At 40.7% G+C, this 22,128-nt stretch overlaps 1 protein-coding gene across 4 annotated transcripts in view; it reads left to right on the forward strand.

Annotated features, from left to right (window-relative positions):
• The first annotated feature begins 2,469 nt into the window (after positions 1-2,469).
• ska3 (spindle and kinetochore associated complex subunit 3) overlaps positions 2,470-22,128 on the forward strand; it is a 54,188-nt gene continuing 34,529 nt past the window's right edge. For all 4 annotated transcript variants that reach the window (XM_048598118.1, XM_048598117.1, XM_048598119.1 and 1 more), the window contains exons 1-4: positions 2,470-2,585; positions 8,401-8,510; positions 8,856-8,920; positions 21,448-21,613. In XM_048598118.1, the coding sequence (XP_048454075.1) occupies positions 8,411-8,510; positions 8,856-8,920; positions 21,448-21,613 (331 nt within the window). In that variant the 5' untranslated portion in view covers positions 2,470-2,585; positions 8,401-8,410. The remainder of the gene's footprint in view (positions 2,586-8,400; positions 8,511-8,855; positions 8,921-21,447; positions 21,614-22,128) is intronic.

A 22,128-nucleotide genomic window follows, 5' to 3' on the forward strand; every position in this document is an offset into this window, starting at 1 on the left:
TCCATTCTTTCTGAAGTTGATGATCAGTTCTTTAGTTTGCCAACATTGAGAGACAGATTGTTTTCATTGCACCACATCACCAAGTCCTCTATCTCCCTTCTGTATTTTGACTCGTCGTTGTTAGATATCTGTCCCACTATGGTGGTGTCGTCAGTGATCTTGTTTATGGCGTTCTCTTGGAATTTTGCAATATAGTTGTAGGTGTACAGTGATACAGTAGGGGGCTGAGGATGCATCCTTGGGGGGCCCCAGTGTTGAGTGTTATTGTGGAGGAGGTGCAGTTACCTATCCTCACTGATTGCGGCCTATGGGTCAGAAAGCTGAGGATTCAATTGCAGAGGGTCAAGCTGAGACCAAGGTCATGCAGTTTTGAGATCAATCTGGAGCAGATAATGTTGATGAAGGCGGAGCTGTAGTCAATCAGCGAGTCTGACATAGGTGTTTTTGTTGTCCAGACGTTCCAGGGATGAGTGCAGGGTGAGGAATACAGCATCCTCTGTGGATCTGTTATGTGAGTAGGCAAACTGTATGGGATTGAGGCAGAGACTGCAGTTGATGTGGGCCATGACCAGCCTCTTGTAGCATTTCACGGTTATTGACAGTCTTAATCAACGGGTGGGAATCAGAAAGTTACCCATCAGATCCAGAGACAGGCAGGACTGCAACTCTCTCCTGCTTTGTTTTTGCATTGTACAGAGCTTTTGCCGAGTCTATCAAGAAGGAAAAGGGGTGACTATTCCAGGCCACAGAGGCCTGCAGGTCAGTGCCTCCCTGTAGATTAATGATGTTGCCATTTTCTGCTCGGATCCATTGTCAATGCGCAGACTCCTGAGTGTCTGCAACCAGTTCAAGCTGGCCTCGGGAGCCAAGGTAAATTAAGGCAAGAGTAAGGCTGCATAGAAGCTTAGCCTCCTTTTGTTTGTGGAGATACTAATAATTCCATTTATCTCTCCAGGTGAACACTGAATCCTGGGCCCAAGGGACAGAAACCAACTGTCAAAATGAAAATGGCTCTTTATAGGCCCGTCAGATAACAGAAGTCCTCTGGTTTTTGAAAACAAACTTATGTTAAAGTAGACTAGGTTTTCACCGGACTGTGGTGAGAGTTTAGATATGTATAATTAAAGTTTTTTCAGTGTCAGATAAGAACTTAACTGGGACATCACAACCAGACACCAGTCTTAGCTATGCTTAAACAGGTTAGATGTCCTTTAAAATTTAGTTCTGGAAGAAAATTTGTATTTACCTGAAAAATGAACAATAGCTATACACCAACCTAACATTGCTGGGTCTTTAAAAGGAATTCTGCAACTTTAGCCAACTACACACACTTGAATGGGAACTTCTATCAAAAGGACTGGACACTAACTTTCTGGACTTAGACAAAAATAATATTAATTAATGTCCATATCTTTGAATTCTTTAAAAAGATATTACTTGTAAACTTTCCTTTTTCTCCCCTTCCTCATATCCTTTGCGTGCGCGCATATTGCAACAATTAACTATCTCCATCCCAAGTCTGAATGTTCTGTTTTAATCCTAAATATTTTGTTGTGGGTCATTTTTCAATCGGATTCACAGACAGAGAATTTTGGAGGACCCTACTCTCAGCCTTTTGTAAAATAATTTACTCTCTGTACTGAGAGAAGGGGAGAAATACAATTCAAATTATCGCTCCCCCGTCCATAACAAAACGTGTAAGGGACTTGACATAGTGGATGCTGAGAAAAATGTTTTCCTCAGCTCGGGGATCGAGAAAATGAAGTCAGAATCAACTACTTAGGAGTGAGATAAGACGACATTTCTTCACTCAAAATGTTGTGAATCTTTGGAATTCCCTATCTCTGCAAGCTTAGTGAACATCTGGTAATTGAAGGAACAAAAACAGAAGTTGCTGGAAAAGCTCACCGGGCCCAAAACTTTAACTCTGATTTTTCCTCACTATTGCTGCCAGACTTACTGCGCTTTTCCAGCAACTTCTGTTTTTGTTCCTAATTTACAGCATCCGCAGTTCTTTTGGTTTTTATCTGGTAACTGGTAAAAGGACACGGGGATAGTGCAAACAGGTGGAGTTGAAGTGAAACAAAATTAATGAGTGTCAAGTCTCTTTCCATAGTTGCTATCAGACCTGCTTCTCTAATTTTTTTTAACATCAGTGCAAGTCTCACAATTATTTTGGGGCTCACTGTGATTCTGAAAATTCTCCTTTTGCTGGAACTTGACGTTGGAGGACTAAATCTTGAGATAATATTACGGAAACTAATCAAATTAAGCAGAACAGCCAGATCATAATTTTAGAGCAGGCCCGTTTTCACACAATCCGTTTTGTGATTGTGGTGGAACTTCCAAGAGAAGGTGATAAACATACAATCACTATAAGCAGCCGGGGCTGGGGAAAAGGAAGATGGTAATTGCGCATGTGCCTTAACAGACCGTTGTGTGTGATGGTGTATGCGCAGGCGCGGTTAGTGGGTTCCGTTCTTGAAGCTGATTTTAAATTGAGTGGCGCGAGGTTGTAGTAGGATCCAACTGTATCGGTGGTGAGTTTAAACGTTAGTGAGCTTTATCGCTGGGGATATCAAAAGGTAAGAGTAATGAGATATCGTCTTTTGATTTCTGTGTGAACGGTAGTTGTTTATGGTAGTGTGCTAACTTTGTACAATATTTGGCAATGTTTCAAAACGGAAAGGTTGATGGACGGATTCGTTGAGCTGTCCTCAACTGGTTCCCGTCCTGGAGTCAGGTCTTCAGAATGTGAATGAAGATCCGTGGTTATTGCGTCTGAATGTAATGAGTTTTAATTTTCTTAGGCAGAGGCTGTTTCACCTTGTTGATTGGAGCCACTGCTGAAACTAAAGCAGAAACTTCTGTAAATGAACAGCCCTTAGTCAGAACTTGCTTTATTAGTTATTACTCACCAATTATTTAATGTTGAGTGCGCGGGTGTTGATTGTGTGTGATTTGGGTCGAATGCAGCAATACACCTAAATCAACAGGTTTACATTAAATTATGAGGAATAATGGAAGAAATACGTGCAACTGTAGAGATCCACACTGTTATCTCTTGCAACTATAGAGCAGCTTTCAGCCCTTTAGAAATGCCAAAAATGTTTACAGCAAAATAAGTTAATTTTAAACAAGTTGTTACTAATGTTAATATAGGAAGTATAATAGTCAAATTGTGCACAGCAAGGTACACAAATAGGACTGTGACACCGACAAGATAAGTTATGATGGTGGTTGATTGCTAACTATTGGCCAGGGCACCATAGAAGTAGTGCTAAGGGATTTTTAGAGACTGGTTGCAGATGGCTGGTTACAAGGAATTCCTCAGTATTACACATGATTCTAAACACAGCTTTTGTTTTAAACTCTCTGGAGTGTGCCTCAAATTCACAATCTTCTGGTTTTGAGGGAAAAATAAGAATAACTGAGCCAGAATAGACACTTCTTCAACGTGTGTGTGTGTGTGTGTGTGTGTGTGTTTGGTTGGAGGATGATGGGAAATGACCAAAACAAATTGAGTGAGTAAACAAAACTGGTAGCTCGATTTCAAGCTAAGATTACAATGACATTCATTTTAAATCATAAAGACAAAATGAAATATTTTCTTTGTGATGAGAAAAGAAATTTTAGGTATCCATTTCCACGATCAGTAACATCTAATGCACAAGTATGAAATGTGGTCAAAACTGACTAGTGAAATATTGGCCTTTTGGTTTGAGTTGTTGAGATTCAAAACAGAAGAAACCTTGTGGTACAGTTTTACGGGGCCTTGGTCAGGTTCCATGTGGTATGCTGTTCTGTTTTTGACATGAAACTGTAGAAAAAATATTGACTTTGGAAGGGTGTGCAGATTTACCAGAATAATACTAGGGCTTGAAGGGTTCCTATTCTTTCATGAAATGTGGGTGTCACTGATAAGGCTGACATTTGTTGGCAATGTCTAATTGCCCTTACTGCCTTCAACACTGCAATTGATCTGAGAAGGTACACCACCATGCTATACAAGAACTAGGAGCAGGAGTAGGCTGTCTGGCCCTGCGAGCCTGCTCCGCCATTCAATAAGATCATGGCTGATCCTTTCGTGGACTCAGATCCACTTACCCGCGTTCTCAACGTATCCCTTAATTCCTTTATTGTTCAAAAAAAATCTACCTTTTTTTAAAAGTGTTTACTGAAGTAGCGTCAACTACTTCACTGGGCAAGGAATTCCATCGATTAACAACCCTCTGGGTGAAGAAATTCCTTCTCCGTTCAGTCCTAAATCTGCTCCCTCTAATCTTGAGGCTATGCCCTCTTGTCCTAGCTTCACCTGTCAGTGGAAACATCCTCTCTACTTCTATCTTATCTATTCCCTTCATAATTTTATATGTTTCTATAAGATCCCCCCCCTCAATCTTCTGAATTCCAATGAATATAATCCCAATCTACTCAGTCTCTCCTCATAAGCCAACCCCCTCAACTCCGGAATCAACCTAGTGAACCTCCTTTGTACCCCCTCCAGTGCCAGTACATCCTTTCTCAAGTAAGGAGACCAAAACTGCACACAGTACTCTAGGTGTGGCCTCACCAGCACCTTGTACAGCTGCAACATAACCTCTCTGCTTTTTATTTCAATCCCTTTAGCAATGAAGGACAAAAAATTCCATTTCCCTTCCTAATTACTTGTTGTACCTGCAAACCTACCTTCTGTGATTCATGCACAAGGACACCCAGGTCCCTCTGCATAGCAGAGTGCTGCAACTTTTTACCATTCAAGTAATAATCCTTTTTACTATTACTCCTACCAAAATGTATGACTTCACATTTATTTACATTGTATTCCATCTGCCAGACCTTTGCCCACTCACTCAATGTATCTATGTTCCTCTGCAAAGTTTCACAGTCCTCTGCACACTTTGCTTTGCCACTCATCTTAGTGTCATCTGCAAACTTTGACACCCTACACGTGGTCCCCAGCTCCAAGTCGTCTATATAAATTGTAAATAATTGCGGTCCCAATACTGATCCCTGAGGCACACCACTAGTCACTGACTGCCAGCTAGAATAGCACTCATTTATCCCCACTCTTTGCTTCCTGTTAGTCAACCAATCCTCTATCCATGCTGATACTTTACCCTTAATGCCATGCATCCTTATCTTATGCAGTAGCCTCTTGTGCGGCACCTTGTCGAAGGCCTTTTGGAAGTCTAGGTACACCACATCCACTGGGTCCCCATTGTCCACCTCGCTCGTAATGTCTTCGTAGAATTCCAAAAGATTTGCCAAGCATGACCCGCCCCTCATGAACCCATGCTGCGTCTGCCCAACGGGACAAATTCTATCAAGATGCCTTGCTATTTCTTCCTTGATAATAGACTCGAGCATCTTCCCCACTACAGAGGTTAAGCTAACTGGTCTATAATTCCCCATCTTTTGTCTACTTCCCTTTTTAAACAGTGGCGTCACATTTGCTGTTTTCCAATCTGCTGGGACTGCCCCAGAGTCCAGCGAATTTTGGAAAATTACCGCCAGTGCACCTGCTATTTCTCCCGCCATCTCTTTTAGTACCCTGGGATGCATTCCATCAGGGCCAGGAGACTTATCAATCCTTAGCTCCATTAGCTTGCCCAACACTACCGCTTCCGTAATTATGATTGTTTCCAGGTCCTCACCTACCTTCGTCTCTTTGTCTATTACTGGCGTGTTATTAGTGTCCTCCACTGTGAAGACCGATACAAAATACCTGTTCAATGCCTCAGCCATTTCATCATATCCCATAACTAAATTCCCCTTCTCATGCTCTAAAGGGCCAACGTTTACTTTAGCCACTCTTTTTCGTTTTATATATTTATAGAAACTTTTCCTATCTGTCTTTATATTCTGTGCTAGTTTTTTCTCATGTTCTATCTTACTTTTCCTTATAGCTCTTTTTGTGGCTTTCTGTTGACCTTTAAAGTTTTCCCAATCTTCTAGTTTCATGCTGTTTTTGGCCACTTTGTATGCCTTCTCTTTCAATTTGATAGCCTCCCTTATTTCTTTAGACACCCATGGCAGATTACCCCTTTTCTTACAATCCTTCCTTTTCATTGGAATATACTTTTGCTGAGCACTTGGAAAGATTGCTTTGAAAGTCCTCCACTGCTCGTCAACTGTCCCACCATAAAATCTTTGTATCCAGTTTACTTTAGCCAAGTCCTCCCTCATTCTATTGTAGTTCCCCTTGTTCAAGCACAGGACCCTTGTATTGGATTTTATCTTCACACTCTCCATCTCTATAGGAAAGGAATTGTCAGGATATTAACCCAGTGACTGTGAAGGAAGTGATTATAGTTCTAATTCAGGGTACTATGACTTGAAGGGGGGGAAAGCCAATAGGTGATGGTTCCCATCCATTCCCTGTGCCTGTTGCCTAAAGGTTGTGCTTTTGGGAAGGTGCTGTCAAAGGAGGCTTGGTGAGTTGCTGCAGTACATTTGGTACATGCCACACAGATACTATTGGGTATTGGTGGTAAAAGCCCCCATAATAGCATTCTTTTTTTCTGGTTTTCTGTAATGGTGCCTTTTCCTGATCACGTTGGAAAAATTATTCACGTTTTCTTTTGCAATCATTTCCACCCTTTTCTTACCTTCTCCAATTCCATCTGATTTGACCCACCCCACCCATTCCTGCATTTCTTGTTTCCATTTATGCGGATAGGATGTTTAGTAATATTCATTACAAACCCACTGATTCTCACAGCTACTTCATTTACATGTACTCATGTGTATTCTGCATGGTATTCTCGCCATTTCTGCATCTGTTTCAACTGTTCTGATGATACACTTTCCGTGATGGTGCTTATGATGTGTCTTCCTTTCTCCTCAACCAAGCAATTGCCCACTGTGGTGGATAGAGCCCTCGACGAAGTCAAACTCACTTCCCATACCTCTCAGAACCATTATAGGGTTCTCTTCCCTCGCTCTCGACCCCATTGGCTACTCTAGTCAAAGGATTGTTGTGTGCCATTTCTACCATCTCCAGCATAACACTAGAACAAATTACATTTCTCCCCCTAGTCTCCATCAGTATTTTTAATGGCGTCTTCTCTCTGGTGCCTTTGTTCGCTCCTCTGTTACCCTCGACACGTTATTACCCTCCCAGGGATTCCTTTTCACTCAATCACAGGAAGTGTAATAATTGCCTTTTTATTTCACACCATCATCACCAATTCTTTTTTTCTGCTGTACATATCTGAGGTCTGAATGCGACAGCAGCTTCCAAAAGCAGAAGCCAATGTGTTGGCGCACCTGTCATGTTTGGAGCCTTGAGCATGGCCGCACACCTTAGAGGGAACGTTGGTTGTAGGTCTGAAGGAGAGTAAAAGAAAGGAGCAAGGCTTGGAAGAATTTGTAAACGAGAATGCAAATCTTAAAATTGACATCTCACTTGACTCCGTGAATATGGGTGAAAAGGTCATGATGGGAGTTGAAACACAAACAGTAAAACTTTTAAAAACATAATGAAGTGAATGCTCTATCACAAGTTTTGATGGGAAAATGAATTTCAGTGTTGCAAGTTGGAATGCTTTGACTGTTTTTATTCAACAACCATTATGTCTGACTGTCAGGCCAACTGTTTCTGTCTTCTGAAAGATTGGAGAACTGTATGTGCAGAAACCTTCAATAGACTTATGGGAGTGACCAGTATTGATACACCTAACAGGAAATCTGTTTACATCTACAATTTGGAACTGACTGGATATACGATCATGTTGATCATTGTTTTGGTGCCCAATTGGTTAAGAGCGTTGTTGACAAAATCAGTTCTGACTGGGGCCCTTTTCCCTTCCATGCCAATGCTAGTTAACATTTCAAATATTTGGCTACCTTGTGATATAAAAAATGATTACTTTATTAACAACAGTACTTGTGTACGAATGGTGCTAAAGAAACTAGGAAATAGGTGGCCAGAAGGGTGGAATAAAAGCAGCAGAAGGCAAGAGCATAAAATGGTTAGGAGGAAAGGCATTTATAGTTGGAAGGAAAAACCAATGGAATTGGAAGTATGGTGCAGTGTGGAGAGTAAAGGAAGTGCCAGCATAAACCTAGACTGGTGGAAGATGAACACATGGTTGCATTGGTAGATAAATGCCCAACTGTAATGAATCATGTCTGTAAAAGGATGGCGAGTCACATGGATAATGATCTGTGAACCTCTAGATGGGTAACATACTTCTGTAAACTAAGGCAAGGTGGCATTATAAACGATTAAATGTTTAATTGCTTTCCTAAAAGCTACTTCATAGTAGTCTGTTAAAGGTCCTAATCTTTTGATTTATTAATCAGCGCAGCATAAAAATGTATGACGTGACAGCAGCTTTCACAGTTGAGGAATTTGTAGGTGTTTAAGCATTTTTCACTTTTTTTTTTAAATAGTTTATTCTCAATGGATCCAATACATAATTTCTTCACCAAGTTGAGGACCCTCGCAATAAATTTGGAGAACGAAACCAAATACCTAGATCATGCTTTGAATAACAAATCTGGTAAGGTGGCAAATTAATAGTTAAAGTACTGTTGTAATGGGAAAATAATCAATTCTACTAAAATGATGCAATCCTTAAAAGTTGTATCCATGTGGCCACTTGCAACTTAATTGTGCTTTGTAAAATGTTTTGGAACTGCCAGTTAAAGGAAATATTTTGCATAAAGCTTCCTCTCTGGCTAAAATTTCAGCTGTTACCTAACAGTATTCTGTATGTATACCTTGTCTTGTGCTGATTTTAATATATTGTTTCCTAATTTGGTGCATTGATTTATAACTTTAGCTTTGAATTTTCCCAATAAATCCGAAGAAGTCTAAATGTATTTTTTATTTCCATCTCATGAAGATCATGAAGAAGAAGCTCCAAAGAAGATCCTTCATGAGTTACATTCTGAAGTCAGACATATAAAGGTAGAGTTTAAATTATGAATTTATTCATTACCATTGATTGACTGTATGTTGTAAGTGCTAAATCTAGTTATTTTCCTCATTCTTGTCTGCAACGTTCAAGCTTTATTTCCCACTGTATTTTCCTCCTCCTTTTTTGAGTAAGCCATCTAGGGGTTTAAAATATTTTTTTTTAAATCAGTGTGCTGATTGCTTGCAATTTGATCTTTTGGCTGCAGTTGTGATTCCTGCAAGTTGCATATTGTGGTTGGAGTTTGAGATACAGATGTTTCGGAAATCTTTTTAGGCCAACCAATAAGAAATTACTGCATATCTTTATTTTGAGGACCTGTATAAATGCCAAATATAAATAGTGATGTACTAACTATTTCATCAACGTGCATTAATTTTCATACATGAAGTATTACATTCATCTTAAGTGAATTCACCAGGATTAATCATTTGATTTTCCCCTAATTTTAAAAGGAATAAAATCATTCCAAAAACGATTATCCCCACTCTAAAACGATTCCATTTGCATTGATCTCAATTCCATGTATGCATTCTCGCCCAAAAGCACCTTTGTGACTTTTGAAGCCATTGGACACTTTGTTTCAGTGACTTTCCCTATTTGAACATATCTACATTTTTTAATTAAAAGTTCCTCTAAATATTCTTGTTCATTACATCATTTTCAAATGGTATGTATAACATTTGAACTTTTAACCTCCGTGAATAACATGACCAGTGTTAAATCATTTATTTACTGTCCAAAAGAATTATTTAGAACAGGATCCTACTACCTGCCTCAGTAAATATTGTTTAATTGTTTTGGGAGGGAGAAGAGATGAGTACCAGATGATTCATGTGCTCAGTCCTACAGATTCTACTTGCACCTCACTTTGAGAAATGAATGACACAACAGTATTTATGCAACTCATGGAGAATTGCTGTGTTACAAGATTACATAAAACAGAACAACTTTATTTAAGATATATGTTAGAAAATTCAACAAATGTTGATCCTGTGTATAAAACAAAAGGAAGTTACTATTAACCAATGATTCCAGAATTTTAGTTCAGCAGAGGAATTTTCTCTGGAAAGGAAGAAAGTTGATGTTCTAGATCTAAAATGCATCAGAGTTTACTTACTTTGGGGGCAAATCCTTCAGTTAACAGGTAAGATAGACATTCTATCTAGTGACCATGAATGTTTCAGTTGTGATGGGAATAACTGTCCTTGATGTCAAGATAGCATTTGACCAAGTGTGGTACCAAGGAACTTTAGTAAAACTGAAATCATTGGAGTTTGGGAAGGGAGAAGTGAGGATAGCTCTTCACTTTATTTTTTTTCTTAGCCATAACTAGCTCAAAGAAAAATTGTTGTGGTTGTTGAAGGCCAAGCATCTCAGCCCCAGTATATCACTGCAGGGGTTCCTCAGGTTAGTGTCCCAGATACAAGCACTTACTTACTTCATCAATGATCTTTTCTCCATCATAAGGTCAGACATCAGGAAGTTTGACTGCACAAAGTTCAGCACTATTTGCAATTCCTCAGCTTTTGAAATAGTCTGGGTCTGCATGCATCCATAGAAAACATGGTTAGTTTGATAAGTTTTGGAGTAGATCTGTAGCTCGGGTTGTGGGTGTTGAGGTTGGTTGGCTCGCCGAGCTGGTTGTTCCGTAGACGTTTCGTTACCGTGCTTGGTAACATCCTCAGTGCAGCCTCTGATGAAGCGTCGGTGTGTTTCCCGCCTGGTTTTTAAACTCTGGGGTCCGTTGCGATGGATTGCCTCACTTCCGGGTTTCCTCCTTAGTGGAATGTATACGGGGTCGAGTTCAATGTGTTTATTAATAGCATGCTGCGTGGAGTGCCATGCTTGTCTCTGCCTAGCCTGTCCCAGGATCTTGGTGTTGTCCCAGTCGAAGTCATGGTTCCCCTTGTCCATGTGGATTGAGATGAGTGAGTATTGGTCGTGTCTTTTTGTAGCCAGTTGGCGTTCATGTACTTTGATAAGTGGGAAGTAAATCCAAGTAAAGGCCCTCTCCAATAAAAGCAGAAGCCAACAATCACCCCTTAATGTTCAGCACCATTGCCATTACCGAATGCCCCGAGTCAACATTCTGGGGATCATCATTGACTGGTTACTGAGCTGGGTTAGCTATATAAATAATACGGCTACAAGGACAGATCAGAGGCTGACAAATCTGTGGAAACTACCTGTCCACCTAACTTTCCAAAGCCTTGTAAGATGTTTGTAAGGCAAAAGTCAGGAACGTGAACAAACACATTTGCCTAAATGAATATCACATCAACAATACTCCGAGCTCGATACCATCCAGGAGAAAGCAGCCCATGGACTGGCACCATCTACATTCAAGTAATGTAAAGCAGCGCGGAGGAGAGGAACAAATTAGTATGAAGCAGTGTGACAGAGGCATCGGACCAACAGTTTTGGGAGAATGGCATTGAATAATAAATTAACACAAAGCTGATAGGGGAGGTGATGCTTTGTAATTTCTGGACAATTATGTGATTTGGCTGTAAGTCTGTTTGCCATAAATGCCTGTATTTTGAATTTCAACTCAGTATTTGCATTCCGTATCCAGCTCAGTGTAACACTGCAGGGAGGGGTAAGTTACCTTGAACTATTTGGGGGTGGGGCAAGGTGTGATAGTTCTTGTGCTGTTGGAAAGCTTTAAAATAAAATGACAGGGATGGGAACCAAAGAGGGGAGAAACAAAGTTGGAAACAAAACATAGAAAAGTAAGAAGTAAAAATAGAAGGCAGAAGAAACATTGGAAAGCTATGATGGCTAACGAGATTAAAAAGGCAAATTCTAAAGGCTTTGTGGCTTAATGTGTGGAATAATTGCAATAAAATAAATGAATTAACACAAATAGATATAAACGGTTATGAAATGGTTGCAATTACAGAAACATGGCTGCAAGGTGACTGAGGATAGGAACGATAGTTCCAGGAGTATTCATTATTTAGGAAGGACAAATGGAAAAAGGGACTGGAGGTAGTTTAGAATGGTTAGTAAAGAAGGAAATCAATTCATTGTGGGGAAGGATATTGGCTCAGTAGGTCATGACGTTAAGTTTGCATGGATGGAAATAAGAAGCACCAAGGGGCAGAAAATGTTGGGGGTTGTCTATGGGCCCACAAACAGTATTGGAGACGTAAGTGAAGACATTTTATGCAAGAAATCCGATGCATGCAATGTGGGTACAACCGTAATCACAGCAGATTTTAATTTGCTCACCATTTTGACAAGCCAAAAGAACAATGGTATTGTGGAGGAGGATTTCCTAAGTGTGCACATGATTGGTCTTAAAAAAACCCAATATGTTGAGGAACCAACCAGAAAACAAACTAATTACTGTGCAATGTGAAAGGAATAGTGCTAGGGAGATTTTAGTGGGGTTAAAGGCTGACCGATCACCAGGGCCTGTTAACTTGCATTCCAAAACACTAAAAGATGTGGTCCTGGTAATATTGGATGCATTGGTGGTCAGCTTCCAAAATTCTATTGATTCTAGAGCAGTTCCTACAGGTTGGGTGGTGGTAAATGTAACACAACTATTTAAAAAGGATGGGAAAGATAATAGATAAGTTAATCTAACATCAATAGTAGGGAAAATGCAAGAGTATTAAAAAAGACTGGAAAGCATTGAGACTGGACAAACCCAGCCTGAATTTATAAAAGGTAACTCATGCTTAACTGATCTACTGGAGCCGTTTGAGGATGTAGCTGGTGGAATAGATAAGGGACAACCAGTGGATGTGATATTTTTGATAAGATTCCACAAAAGAGATTAGTGGATAAAAATAAAATGCATGGGATAGGGAATACTACATATTGGCATGGATTGCGAATTGGTTGACTGACAAGAAAAGTGTGGGAATAAAGGTATTTTTCCAGATGGCAGGCATTGACTTGTGGCATACCACAAGGTTCAGTGCTTGGGCCCTAGCTACATAAATGACCTGGATGAGGAAGCTAAATGCAATATTTCCAAGTTTGCTGAAGACCAAGGATGGTACAAAAAGGCTTCAAATGATTTAGACAAGTTGTGTGAATGGACCAAGCGTGGCTAAATGTGAAGTCATACACTTTAGTGTGAAAAGAAAGAATATTACTTAGTGATTATTGGGGAAATGTGGATGTGTTCAAGGATCGGGGTGTCCTTGTACAGCAGTCAATGAAAGTAGACAGGCAAGAGCAGCCAGAATTTAGGAAGGCAAATGGTATAGGGGAGGAGATGGCCTAGTGGCATTATCACTGGACTGTTAATCCAGAGACCCAGGTAACATTCTGTGGACCTGGGTTCAAATCCTGCCACAGCAGATGGTGGAATTTGAGTTCAATAAAAATCTTGAATTAGGAATCTAACAATGACCATGAATCCATTTCCAATTGTTGGAAAATCTTCCACTGGGGTGGCACGGTGGCTCAGTGGTTAGCACTGCTGCCTCACAGTGCCAGGGACCCGGGTTCAATCCCACCCTCGGGCGACTGTCTGTGTGGAGTTTGCACATGCTCCCCATGTCTGCGTGGGTTTCCTCCAGGTGCTTCAGTTTCCGCCCACAGTCCAAAGATGTGCAGGTTAGGTGGATTGGCCATGGGAAATTGCCCGATGTGATCAGAGATGTGTAAGTTAGGTGGAATGCTCTGAGGGTCGGTGTGGACTTGTTGGGCCGAAGGGCCTGTTTTCACACTGTGGGGATTCTATGATTCTATGATCTATATGGGCCTTCATTGCAAGAGGGATTGAGTTCAGAAGCAGGGATTGTTATACAGGGCTTTGGTGAGAGTGCACCTGGAATATTCCATGCAGTTTTGGTCTCCTATCTAAAGAAAGGATATACTTGCCATACGTCAGAGGCTTACTATGTTAATATTGCAGTGACAGGACTGTTCAACCGGGTCTATATTCACTAGAGTTTAGAAGAATGAGAGGTGATCTGATTTGTAACTAAAATTAAATAAAATTTGAACTGGACAGACTAGATGCAGGGAGGATGTTTTCCCTAGTTGGGAAATTTAGAACCACGGTCACCATCTTAGGACATGGGGTAGCCATTTAGGATTCAAATGAGAACTTTCTTTGCTCAAAAGTCAGTGACAATGCAGAAGGCCTTGGAGGCCAAGTCAGGAGTGAGTATATTTTTTAGATACAAGTCATCAAGGGGGTATGATGAGAAAGCGTGAATAAGACCATAAGACATAGGAGCAGAAATTAAGCCATTCGGCCCATCGAGTCTGCTCAGACACTCAATCATGGCTGATAAGTTTCTCAACCCCATTCTCCTGCTTTCTCCCCGTAACCCTTGATCCCCTTGTTAATCAAGAAGCTATCTCAGTCTTAATTGTCCTCAATGACCTGGCCTCCACAGCCTTCTGTGGCAGTGAATTCCATAGATTCACTACTCTCTGGCTGAAGAACTTTCTCCTTATCTCCGTTCTAAAAGGTCTTCCCTTTACTCTAAGGCTGTGCCCTCGGATCCTAGACTCTCCTACCAATGGAAGCATCTTCCCAACATCCGTTTTGTCCAGGCCATTCAGTATTCTGTATGCTTCAATTAGATCCCCCTCATCCTTCTAAACTCCAATGAGTACAGTCCCAGAGTCCTCAAACGTTCCTCATATGGTAAGCTTTCCATTCCTGGGACCATTCTTGTGAACCTCCTCTGAACCCACTTCAGGGCCAGTACATCCTTCCTGAGATATGGGGCCCAAAACTGCACACAATACTCCAAATGTGGCCTGACCAGAGCCTTATAAAGCTTCAGCAGTACATCCCTGCTTTTATATTCAAGTCCTTTTAAAATAAATGCCAACATTGCATTTGCCTTCCTGACTACTGACTCAACCTGCAAGTTTACCTTGACAGAATCCTGGACTAGAACTCCCAAGTCTCTTTGCACTTCAGACTTCTGAATTTTCTCCCCATTTAGAAAATAGTCCATGCTTCTATTCTTCTTACCATTGTGCGTAACCTCACACTTTCCATCATTGTACTCCATCTGCCACTTCTTTGCCCACTCTCCTAACCTGTCCAAATCCTTCTGAAGCCTTGCCACATTCTCAATACTACCTGTCCCTCCACCTATCTTTGTGTCGTCTGCAAACTTACCCAGAATGCCCACAGTTCCTTCATTGAGATCATTAATGTACAGAGTGAAAAGTTGTGGTCCCAGCACTGACCCTTGCAGAACACCATTTGTCGCCGGCTGCCATCCTGAGAAAGATCCCTTTATCCCCACTCTGTTTTCTGCCAGACAGCCAATCTTCTATCCATGCTAGCATCCTGCCTCTGACACCATGGGCCCTTATCTTACTCAACAGCCTCCTGTGTGGCACCTCATCAAAGGCCTCCTTGAAGTCCAGGTAGATAACATCCATTGGCTCTCCTTGGTCTACCCTGCTCATTACTTCCTCAAAGAATTCTAGCAGATTTGTCAGGCATGACCTCCCCTTGATGAAACCATGCTGACTTTGCCCTATTTTACTATACATTTCCAAATATTCAGAAATCTTTACAATGGACTTACCCGTGACTGAGCTTAGGCTAATCGGCCTGTAATTTTCCATCTTTTGCCTTACTCCCTTTTTAAACAGGGGTGTCATATTAGCAATTTTTCAGTCCTGACTCTGGCGATTCCTGAAGGATCACCACTAATGCTTCCACTATCTCTTCAGCATCTCCTTTAGAACTCTGGGGTGTAGTCCATCTGGTCCAGGTGATTTATGCACCTTCAGGCCAATCATTTTCACTAGCACTTTTTCCTTGGTGATGGCCACCATACTCAGCTCTGCCCCCTGACTCTCTTGAATTTTTGGGATTTTACTCATCTCTTCCACTGTGAAGACTGACGTGAAGTAATTATTCAGTTCCTCATATCGTACTGAATGACAGATCAGTATGACAGCTCAAAGTCCCAAATTACATACTCCTATTTTTAATCTCTGTTTTGTGAGCAGAACTAAAAAGGTCACAATCTCTGGATCACTACTTGAGCCATAAACCAATTGTAGGCTAAACAAAATAAGAGGTTAATTCCATTGAAGAAAAATTGATGTAGAATAAATGGGCCCTGATTCACGGGGAACTGGCGCCAGAACCAGGAAAGTCCGAGCTGCATCGTTTAGACGGTGTTCACTTTAAATGATGATGTGTCCACTGCTTTGGCAAGTCATATAACTAGGACTTGCTTTCTGTTTGGAAGGATCAGGAACATTCATTTTTCTTGGAGAGGAAAGCTTTTGTTGTCCAGCTAGCAGAAATCTGGTTGAACTTAGATGTATGCAACAGTTTCTCCTAACAAAAGTAGTTAGTTTAGAACTGTTAAGCCAGTGTAAGGATTCTAGTTTGAAAGTTCCAAACCAGAAGTATTTAATTGAAACAGGTGAAGGTGTTATTCTCAATTGAGAAAGTCCTAAGTTCAGTTGTGAGACTCCTCAAGGAAGAGGCCACCAAGCTCCTAAGACCCAGAATTGAAAGAAACATTTAAGTTAAACCTTTAGATGTAATCGAAAGGAATGCTCTCTGTTGTTTGAATACTGTAAAGTGATGGTTTTGGGATTATATTTTTTTCTGTGTACTTTGAAATCTTTCAAAGTACATTCTGTAAATTGATTTGTTCTCTTTTATCATCTCTTCATTTGTATAATAACTGTTTATTGTTCAAAATAAATTTACAGCATTGCATATTTGTGTTTCAGTGGAAAAACCACTGAAGAAAAGTAAAGAAAACAATATATTTGATCAAGCCAGAGTTCAGTCTGGATTAACCAGTAGTAACGCCAACTGGGATCATAACATACTGAATGTATGGGGAGACCAGAACTAAGATACACAGTTTAAAAATAAAATGTGTCCCACTTAAGATAAACTTAATCTTTTTCTGAGGGCCATGAGTCATCTTTGGAACACTCTCTTTTCCCGGGCTGTCAAGTTGTTTTTTTTTTAAGGCATATGTGGATGGATACTGACTAACAAGGGAGTTGAAGGCTATCAGCAGTAGGTGGGAGATGTGGCACATTTGGATCAGCCATGATTTTATTGAATGGTAGGACAGGCTAGAGACCAAATAGCCCACTCTTCCTAATTCATGTATTAGTTTGTAAATATTCACTTTAGCTGCTATCAATGCATTGTGGCAGTTGCATATACAAGAATATGCTGCAATGAGTCACCGGGCCTACCTCAACAGCCTTTCCAAATCAGCAATCTCTACAACCTGGAATGATGGGAGCAGACAGATGGGCACGTCTGCAAGGTCCCCACCAAGTTATCCTGACTTGAAACTAAACCACTGTTCCTTTTGCTATAACTGGGTCAAAATCGTCAACCACCCCTACTAACAACTCCATAGGTGCACCTGCTCCAGATGGACTGCATAAAAGGCAGATCACCATCACCACCTTGAGGGAAATTCAGGATGGATAGGCAATGACTGGCATATCCAGTGGTACCTACATCCCAGACCTGTCAGCTTGACATTGATAGTGGGAAAACTGAAGACCATAATACAGGATAAGATACGGGATAAAATAAGTATACACTTAGAGGGAAAAAATGAATTAATAGTAGAAAGTCAACATGGCTTTGTCAAGGGAAAGTCTTGTCTGAGAAGTTTAATTGAATTCTTTGAAGTAATAGATAGTGGATGAGGGTAGTGCTGTGAATGTTGTATATTTGGACATTAAGAAATCGTTTGATACTGTGCCATATGACAAGCAAATTAGAAATTTTTGGTGTTGATAGGCTCTTGGCAGCATGTAATTAGAAGTTGGCTAAAAGAATAGGAGACAGAGAGTAGGTACATGTGGGCATTTCTCAGACTGGAGACGAGTTGAAAGTGTCTCCCAGGGACCCTTGCTTTTTCTGATTTTATATAAACAAGTTGGAAATGGGTATTGAGGGCAAAGTTTCTAAATTTGCAGGCGATACTAAGCTAGGGAAAACATTGAATTGTAAAGATGACATTGAACGACTTCAGAGACCCATTGACAAGTCAGCCAAATGAACAGATAGCTGGCAGATGAATTTCGATGCAGGGAAATGTGAGATAATGCGTTTTGGCAGAAGAAACCATGGAGACACCAGACAGGCTCAATGTACAACTTTGAAGGGAGAACAGGAGTAGAGGAACCTTTTTGGATTCTCTGAAGGTGACAAGCAGAAACAGTTGTTGAAAAATCTTATAGGATCCTTGGGGTTTATAAATAGAGGCAAAGAATATAAAAGCAAGGAAGTGATGCTAATTCTCTACATGTCTTTGGCTGCACCTCACTTGGAGTGTTGTTTTCAGTTCTGGGCACCTTATTTAAGGAAGAATGTTAAAGCCTTAGAGAGAGGGTACAGGAGATTTACTACAATGATACCAGGAATAAGGGATTTTAGATACATAGAAAGATTAGAGAAATTGGGCTTATTCTCCTTGGAGCAGAGAAGGTTAGAAGGTGACTTTATTGAGATGTTCAAAATCATGAACAATTTTGACAGGGTAAAGAAGGATATTCTATTCTCACTAGCTGGTATGTCAGTAACTAGGGGTCACGATTTCAAGATCGTCAGCAAGTTAGCTAGGAGTGAGATGAGGAGAGACTTCTTTAGAGTTGTTAGGATTTGGAATGCACTGCTTGGAAGAGTGGTGGAAGTGGATTCCATAGATTTCAGAAGAGAGCTGGATGTGTATTTGAATATTGGCTATGGCAGTAGGGCTGGAGAATGCGACTGGCCAGGTAACTTTCATGTGCAGTACAGATATGATGGGCTGAATGGCCTCCTTCTGCACTGTAAAGTTCTGTGATTTGTAGCTGTAAGCAACTCCCTATTGTCTGATTCATGCCTTACCCCAATTTTGTAGAGATAACACAGTGTGGAGCTGGAGGAACACAGGCCAGGTAGCATCAGAGGAGTAGGAAGGTTGACGTTTCCGGTCGGAACCCTTCAGAAATGGGGGAGGAGGAAGGAAGCTCAGAAATAAATAGAGAGAGGAGGGGTGGGGCTGGGAAAGGTAGGTGGGATGGTGATAGGGGAGTGCAGGTGGGGAGTGGTGGAGCTTGGCCAGTGAGGTGAGAAGAGCGGATAGGTGGGAGAGATGATGGACAGGTTGTATCAGGTCAAGGAAGCGGGGATGAGAGGGAGGGTTGGTCATGGGATGAGGCCGGGGGTAGGGAGATTTTGAAACTGGTAAAGTCCCCATTTAGGCCATTGGGCTGTAGGCTCCCAAGGTGGAATATGAGGTGCTGCTCCTCCAGTTTGCGGGTGGCATTATTGTGACGCTGGAGGAGTCCCAGGATGGATATGTCGCTCAGGGAGTGGGAGGGGGAGTTGAAATTGTTCGCAACTGGAAGGTGGTGGTGTTTGCCGCGAACAGAGTACAGGTGCTCTACAAACTGGTCTCTGAGCCTCTGCTTGGTCTCACCGATCTAGAGGAGACCTCATTGGGAGCAGTGGATGCAATAGACCACATTGACAGATGTGCAGATGAACCTCTGTCTGATGTGAAAGGCTTGTTTGGTGCCTGGGATGGAGGTAAGGGGGAAGGTGTAGGAGCAGGTGTAGCACTTCCTGCGGTTGCAGGGAAAGGTGCCAGGGGTGTTGGGGCTAGTGGGGAGCGTGGAGCAGATGAGGGAGTTGCGGAGAGTGTGATCTCTACGAAAGGCAGGTAGGGGTGGGGAGGGAAATATATCTTTGGTTGTGGGGTCGGATTGCAGGTGGTGGAACTGGCGGAGAATGATTCATTGGATACGGAGGTTAGTGGGGTGATATGTGAGGTCTAGGGGATTTCAGTCTCTGTTTTTGTTGTTACTCACTATCTTTCTTACTATCCCCAATTTTGTAGAAGTGTGTAGAAAATGCTGTAATTTGAAAACACAATGATCCTGTAATTATTATTCCTTCCAAAAGAGTTACTGGCGGGGTATGATTAAATACTACGCTGGATTATCTTTTGAGATTCTGCAAATGGAGCTAATATTTGAGAGATTAATTAGGGCATTTTGTGCATTGTCTGAGCAGGATGAATGTTTTAAGGGCCATATGAATTTTTCCTATTGTGATTTCAATAGATGTGCTGCATCTTCAATGTATATTCACACTTCACAATATTTCAAATATTCTGGTGAAATCAGGAAGTAAGTGAGTTTATCATGATCATTTACACCAAACTGATGAATTCCTTCATTCTAAAATATTTTGTGAGAAATCCAATGTCAGTCTTCAATAAGTGATTTGTTTGAGTGTGATCCGACTTTTATTCTTCCCCTATATTAGTTCCAAAAGTGTAAAATGCACAAAGAGAAAGATGTACAGATTGTAAACGTTGCTAAAAAGAGACATGAAGTCAACAGTTTTCATCTTGCACTTGTCAGAATTGAAATGCAAGAAAGGAAGGAAGAATTTATGTGACAGCTGTAAATTGTTGTAATGGGGATATTTTTAAAAGGTTCGTTGTTCAGCATATAAGCAGATAATAAGCACGTTCAACACTTTTTTTTAAATCAATCTGGGTGCCATGTAGGGCTCAACCCTATTGCATTAGATAACTTTATTTTTAGGGGGACAGTGGAGAGTGCTGCAGAAACTGCAGTTGGTGGCAATATCTGTGTTTTGAAGGAGTTTTAATGTCAATTGAATAAGTTCAACAAAATCTTTTCTGTACATTACTTAGAATTGGAGAAAGAGTGAAGAAATAGAGTTAAGGTGATGTCACATTACCTCAGTCGTGCCCATTTGTTCAATATCTGGTAGTTTGTTTCCTTCCTCCCCTTGCTCACAGAAAAGAATAGCACAAAGGCCATACTTGGATGTGTGTCTATACACCAATTACTACCTTTAAAATCACTGACATGAAATAAATGATACCAGTCCACCATTGACTGTGTTAATCCCTTATGTAGGTTACAATTCCCAAAACAAAATTGTTTGTTGCAATCTGACCTAAATTTTGCCAACACCTTTTTTCAATCTTGCTTTTTTCCCTCAATGGTCTCTAGTAATTAAATGTGTAGTAATATTAATATAGTTCTGTGTTGTAACTTTATACATCAAAAGACAAGTTAGTATTCTGGTAGTATTTTTTATAGAAGAATACTGCAGGATTCAGTAATATTGGTTCTTACTTCTCCACCTAATTCCAGTCCAAATTAATCATGTCCAGTTATATCAATTTATTCTATAATAATTATTGGTTTCTGTCTATTTTCTCTTCCAGTTCTTACCCCACCCCTACCTCAAACTCTTGTCCACCTGAAATAACATGTTTTGCACATCTGATAATATTTTGATGCAAGTTATGTTGAACTACCTGCAAATATTTTGAAGAAAAGTGTCCTGATTCAGTAGATCAGACGTTTTATTGTAAAAACAAGAAGGTAACTTGCTGGATAGATTCGATTAAAATCTTTGCCAAAGCAGAGAATTAAAAATTTCAACAATGCGTGGTAATATTTGGATTTAATTGCCTTGTATCTCCTTTAATTTCAAATAGAGGAGCTTTTGCATAAAATACTTTCTAACTTCTTTTTAAAGGCTGATGTTCAAAAACGAGTGGAAACCTTTAATAATGAATGTAGAGAAAATAGTGAATTAATTAGAGCCTTCCAAATACTACAGCAAAAAAATTGTGCAGAACTTGAAGAAATTGAAGAACATTTTCAGAATTATGGCTATGAACCCTTGAGTAGAAAAGATGAAGGTACGTAATGGGGAGTGAGCAGAGTTGTCCTTAATTTCATGATTATGTTTACTGTGATAATTTTTAAAGATTCCTTAAAACAAAATAGAATGTGACTTTCTAGAGTGCTGTATTGTATTGGTATGCCTCAGAACGTGGTACAACATGCTCATATAATTTATATTAAATATAAGGAGCAGAATTTTAAATGATTGAAATTGCACAATAACGTTCAGAGATAGCAAGAATGCAGATGCTGGAGTCAGAAGAGTGGAGCTGGAGGAACAGAGTAGGCTAGGCAGCAACTGAGGAGCAGGAAAATTGACGTTTCGGGTCAGAACCCTTCTTCAGAAACGGGGGAAAGGTAAGGAACCTCAGAAATAAATGGAGGGGTGGGGCTGGTCAGTGAGGTGGGAGGGGCAGATGGGTAGAAGAGAAGATGGATAGGTTTTGTCAGGTGAAGGAGGTGGGAATGAGAGGGAGGGTTGGACATGGGATGAGGCCGGGGTGGGGAGATTTTAAAGCTGGTGAAATCC

This window comes from Rhincodon typus, chromosome 6 (assembly GCF_021869965.1).
Source record: "Rhincodon typus isolate 14 chromosome 6, sRhiTyp1.1, whole genome shotgun sequence".
NCBI classification, from domain to species: domain Eukaryota; kingdom Metazoa; phylum Chordata; class Chondrichthyes; order Orectolobiformes; family Rhincodontidae; genus Rhincodon; species Rhincodon typus.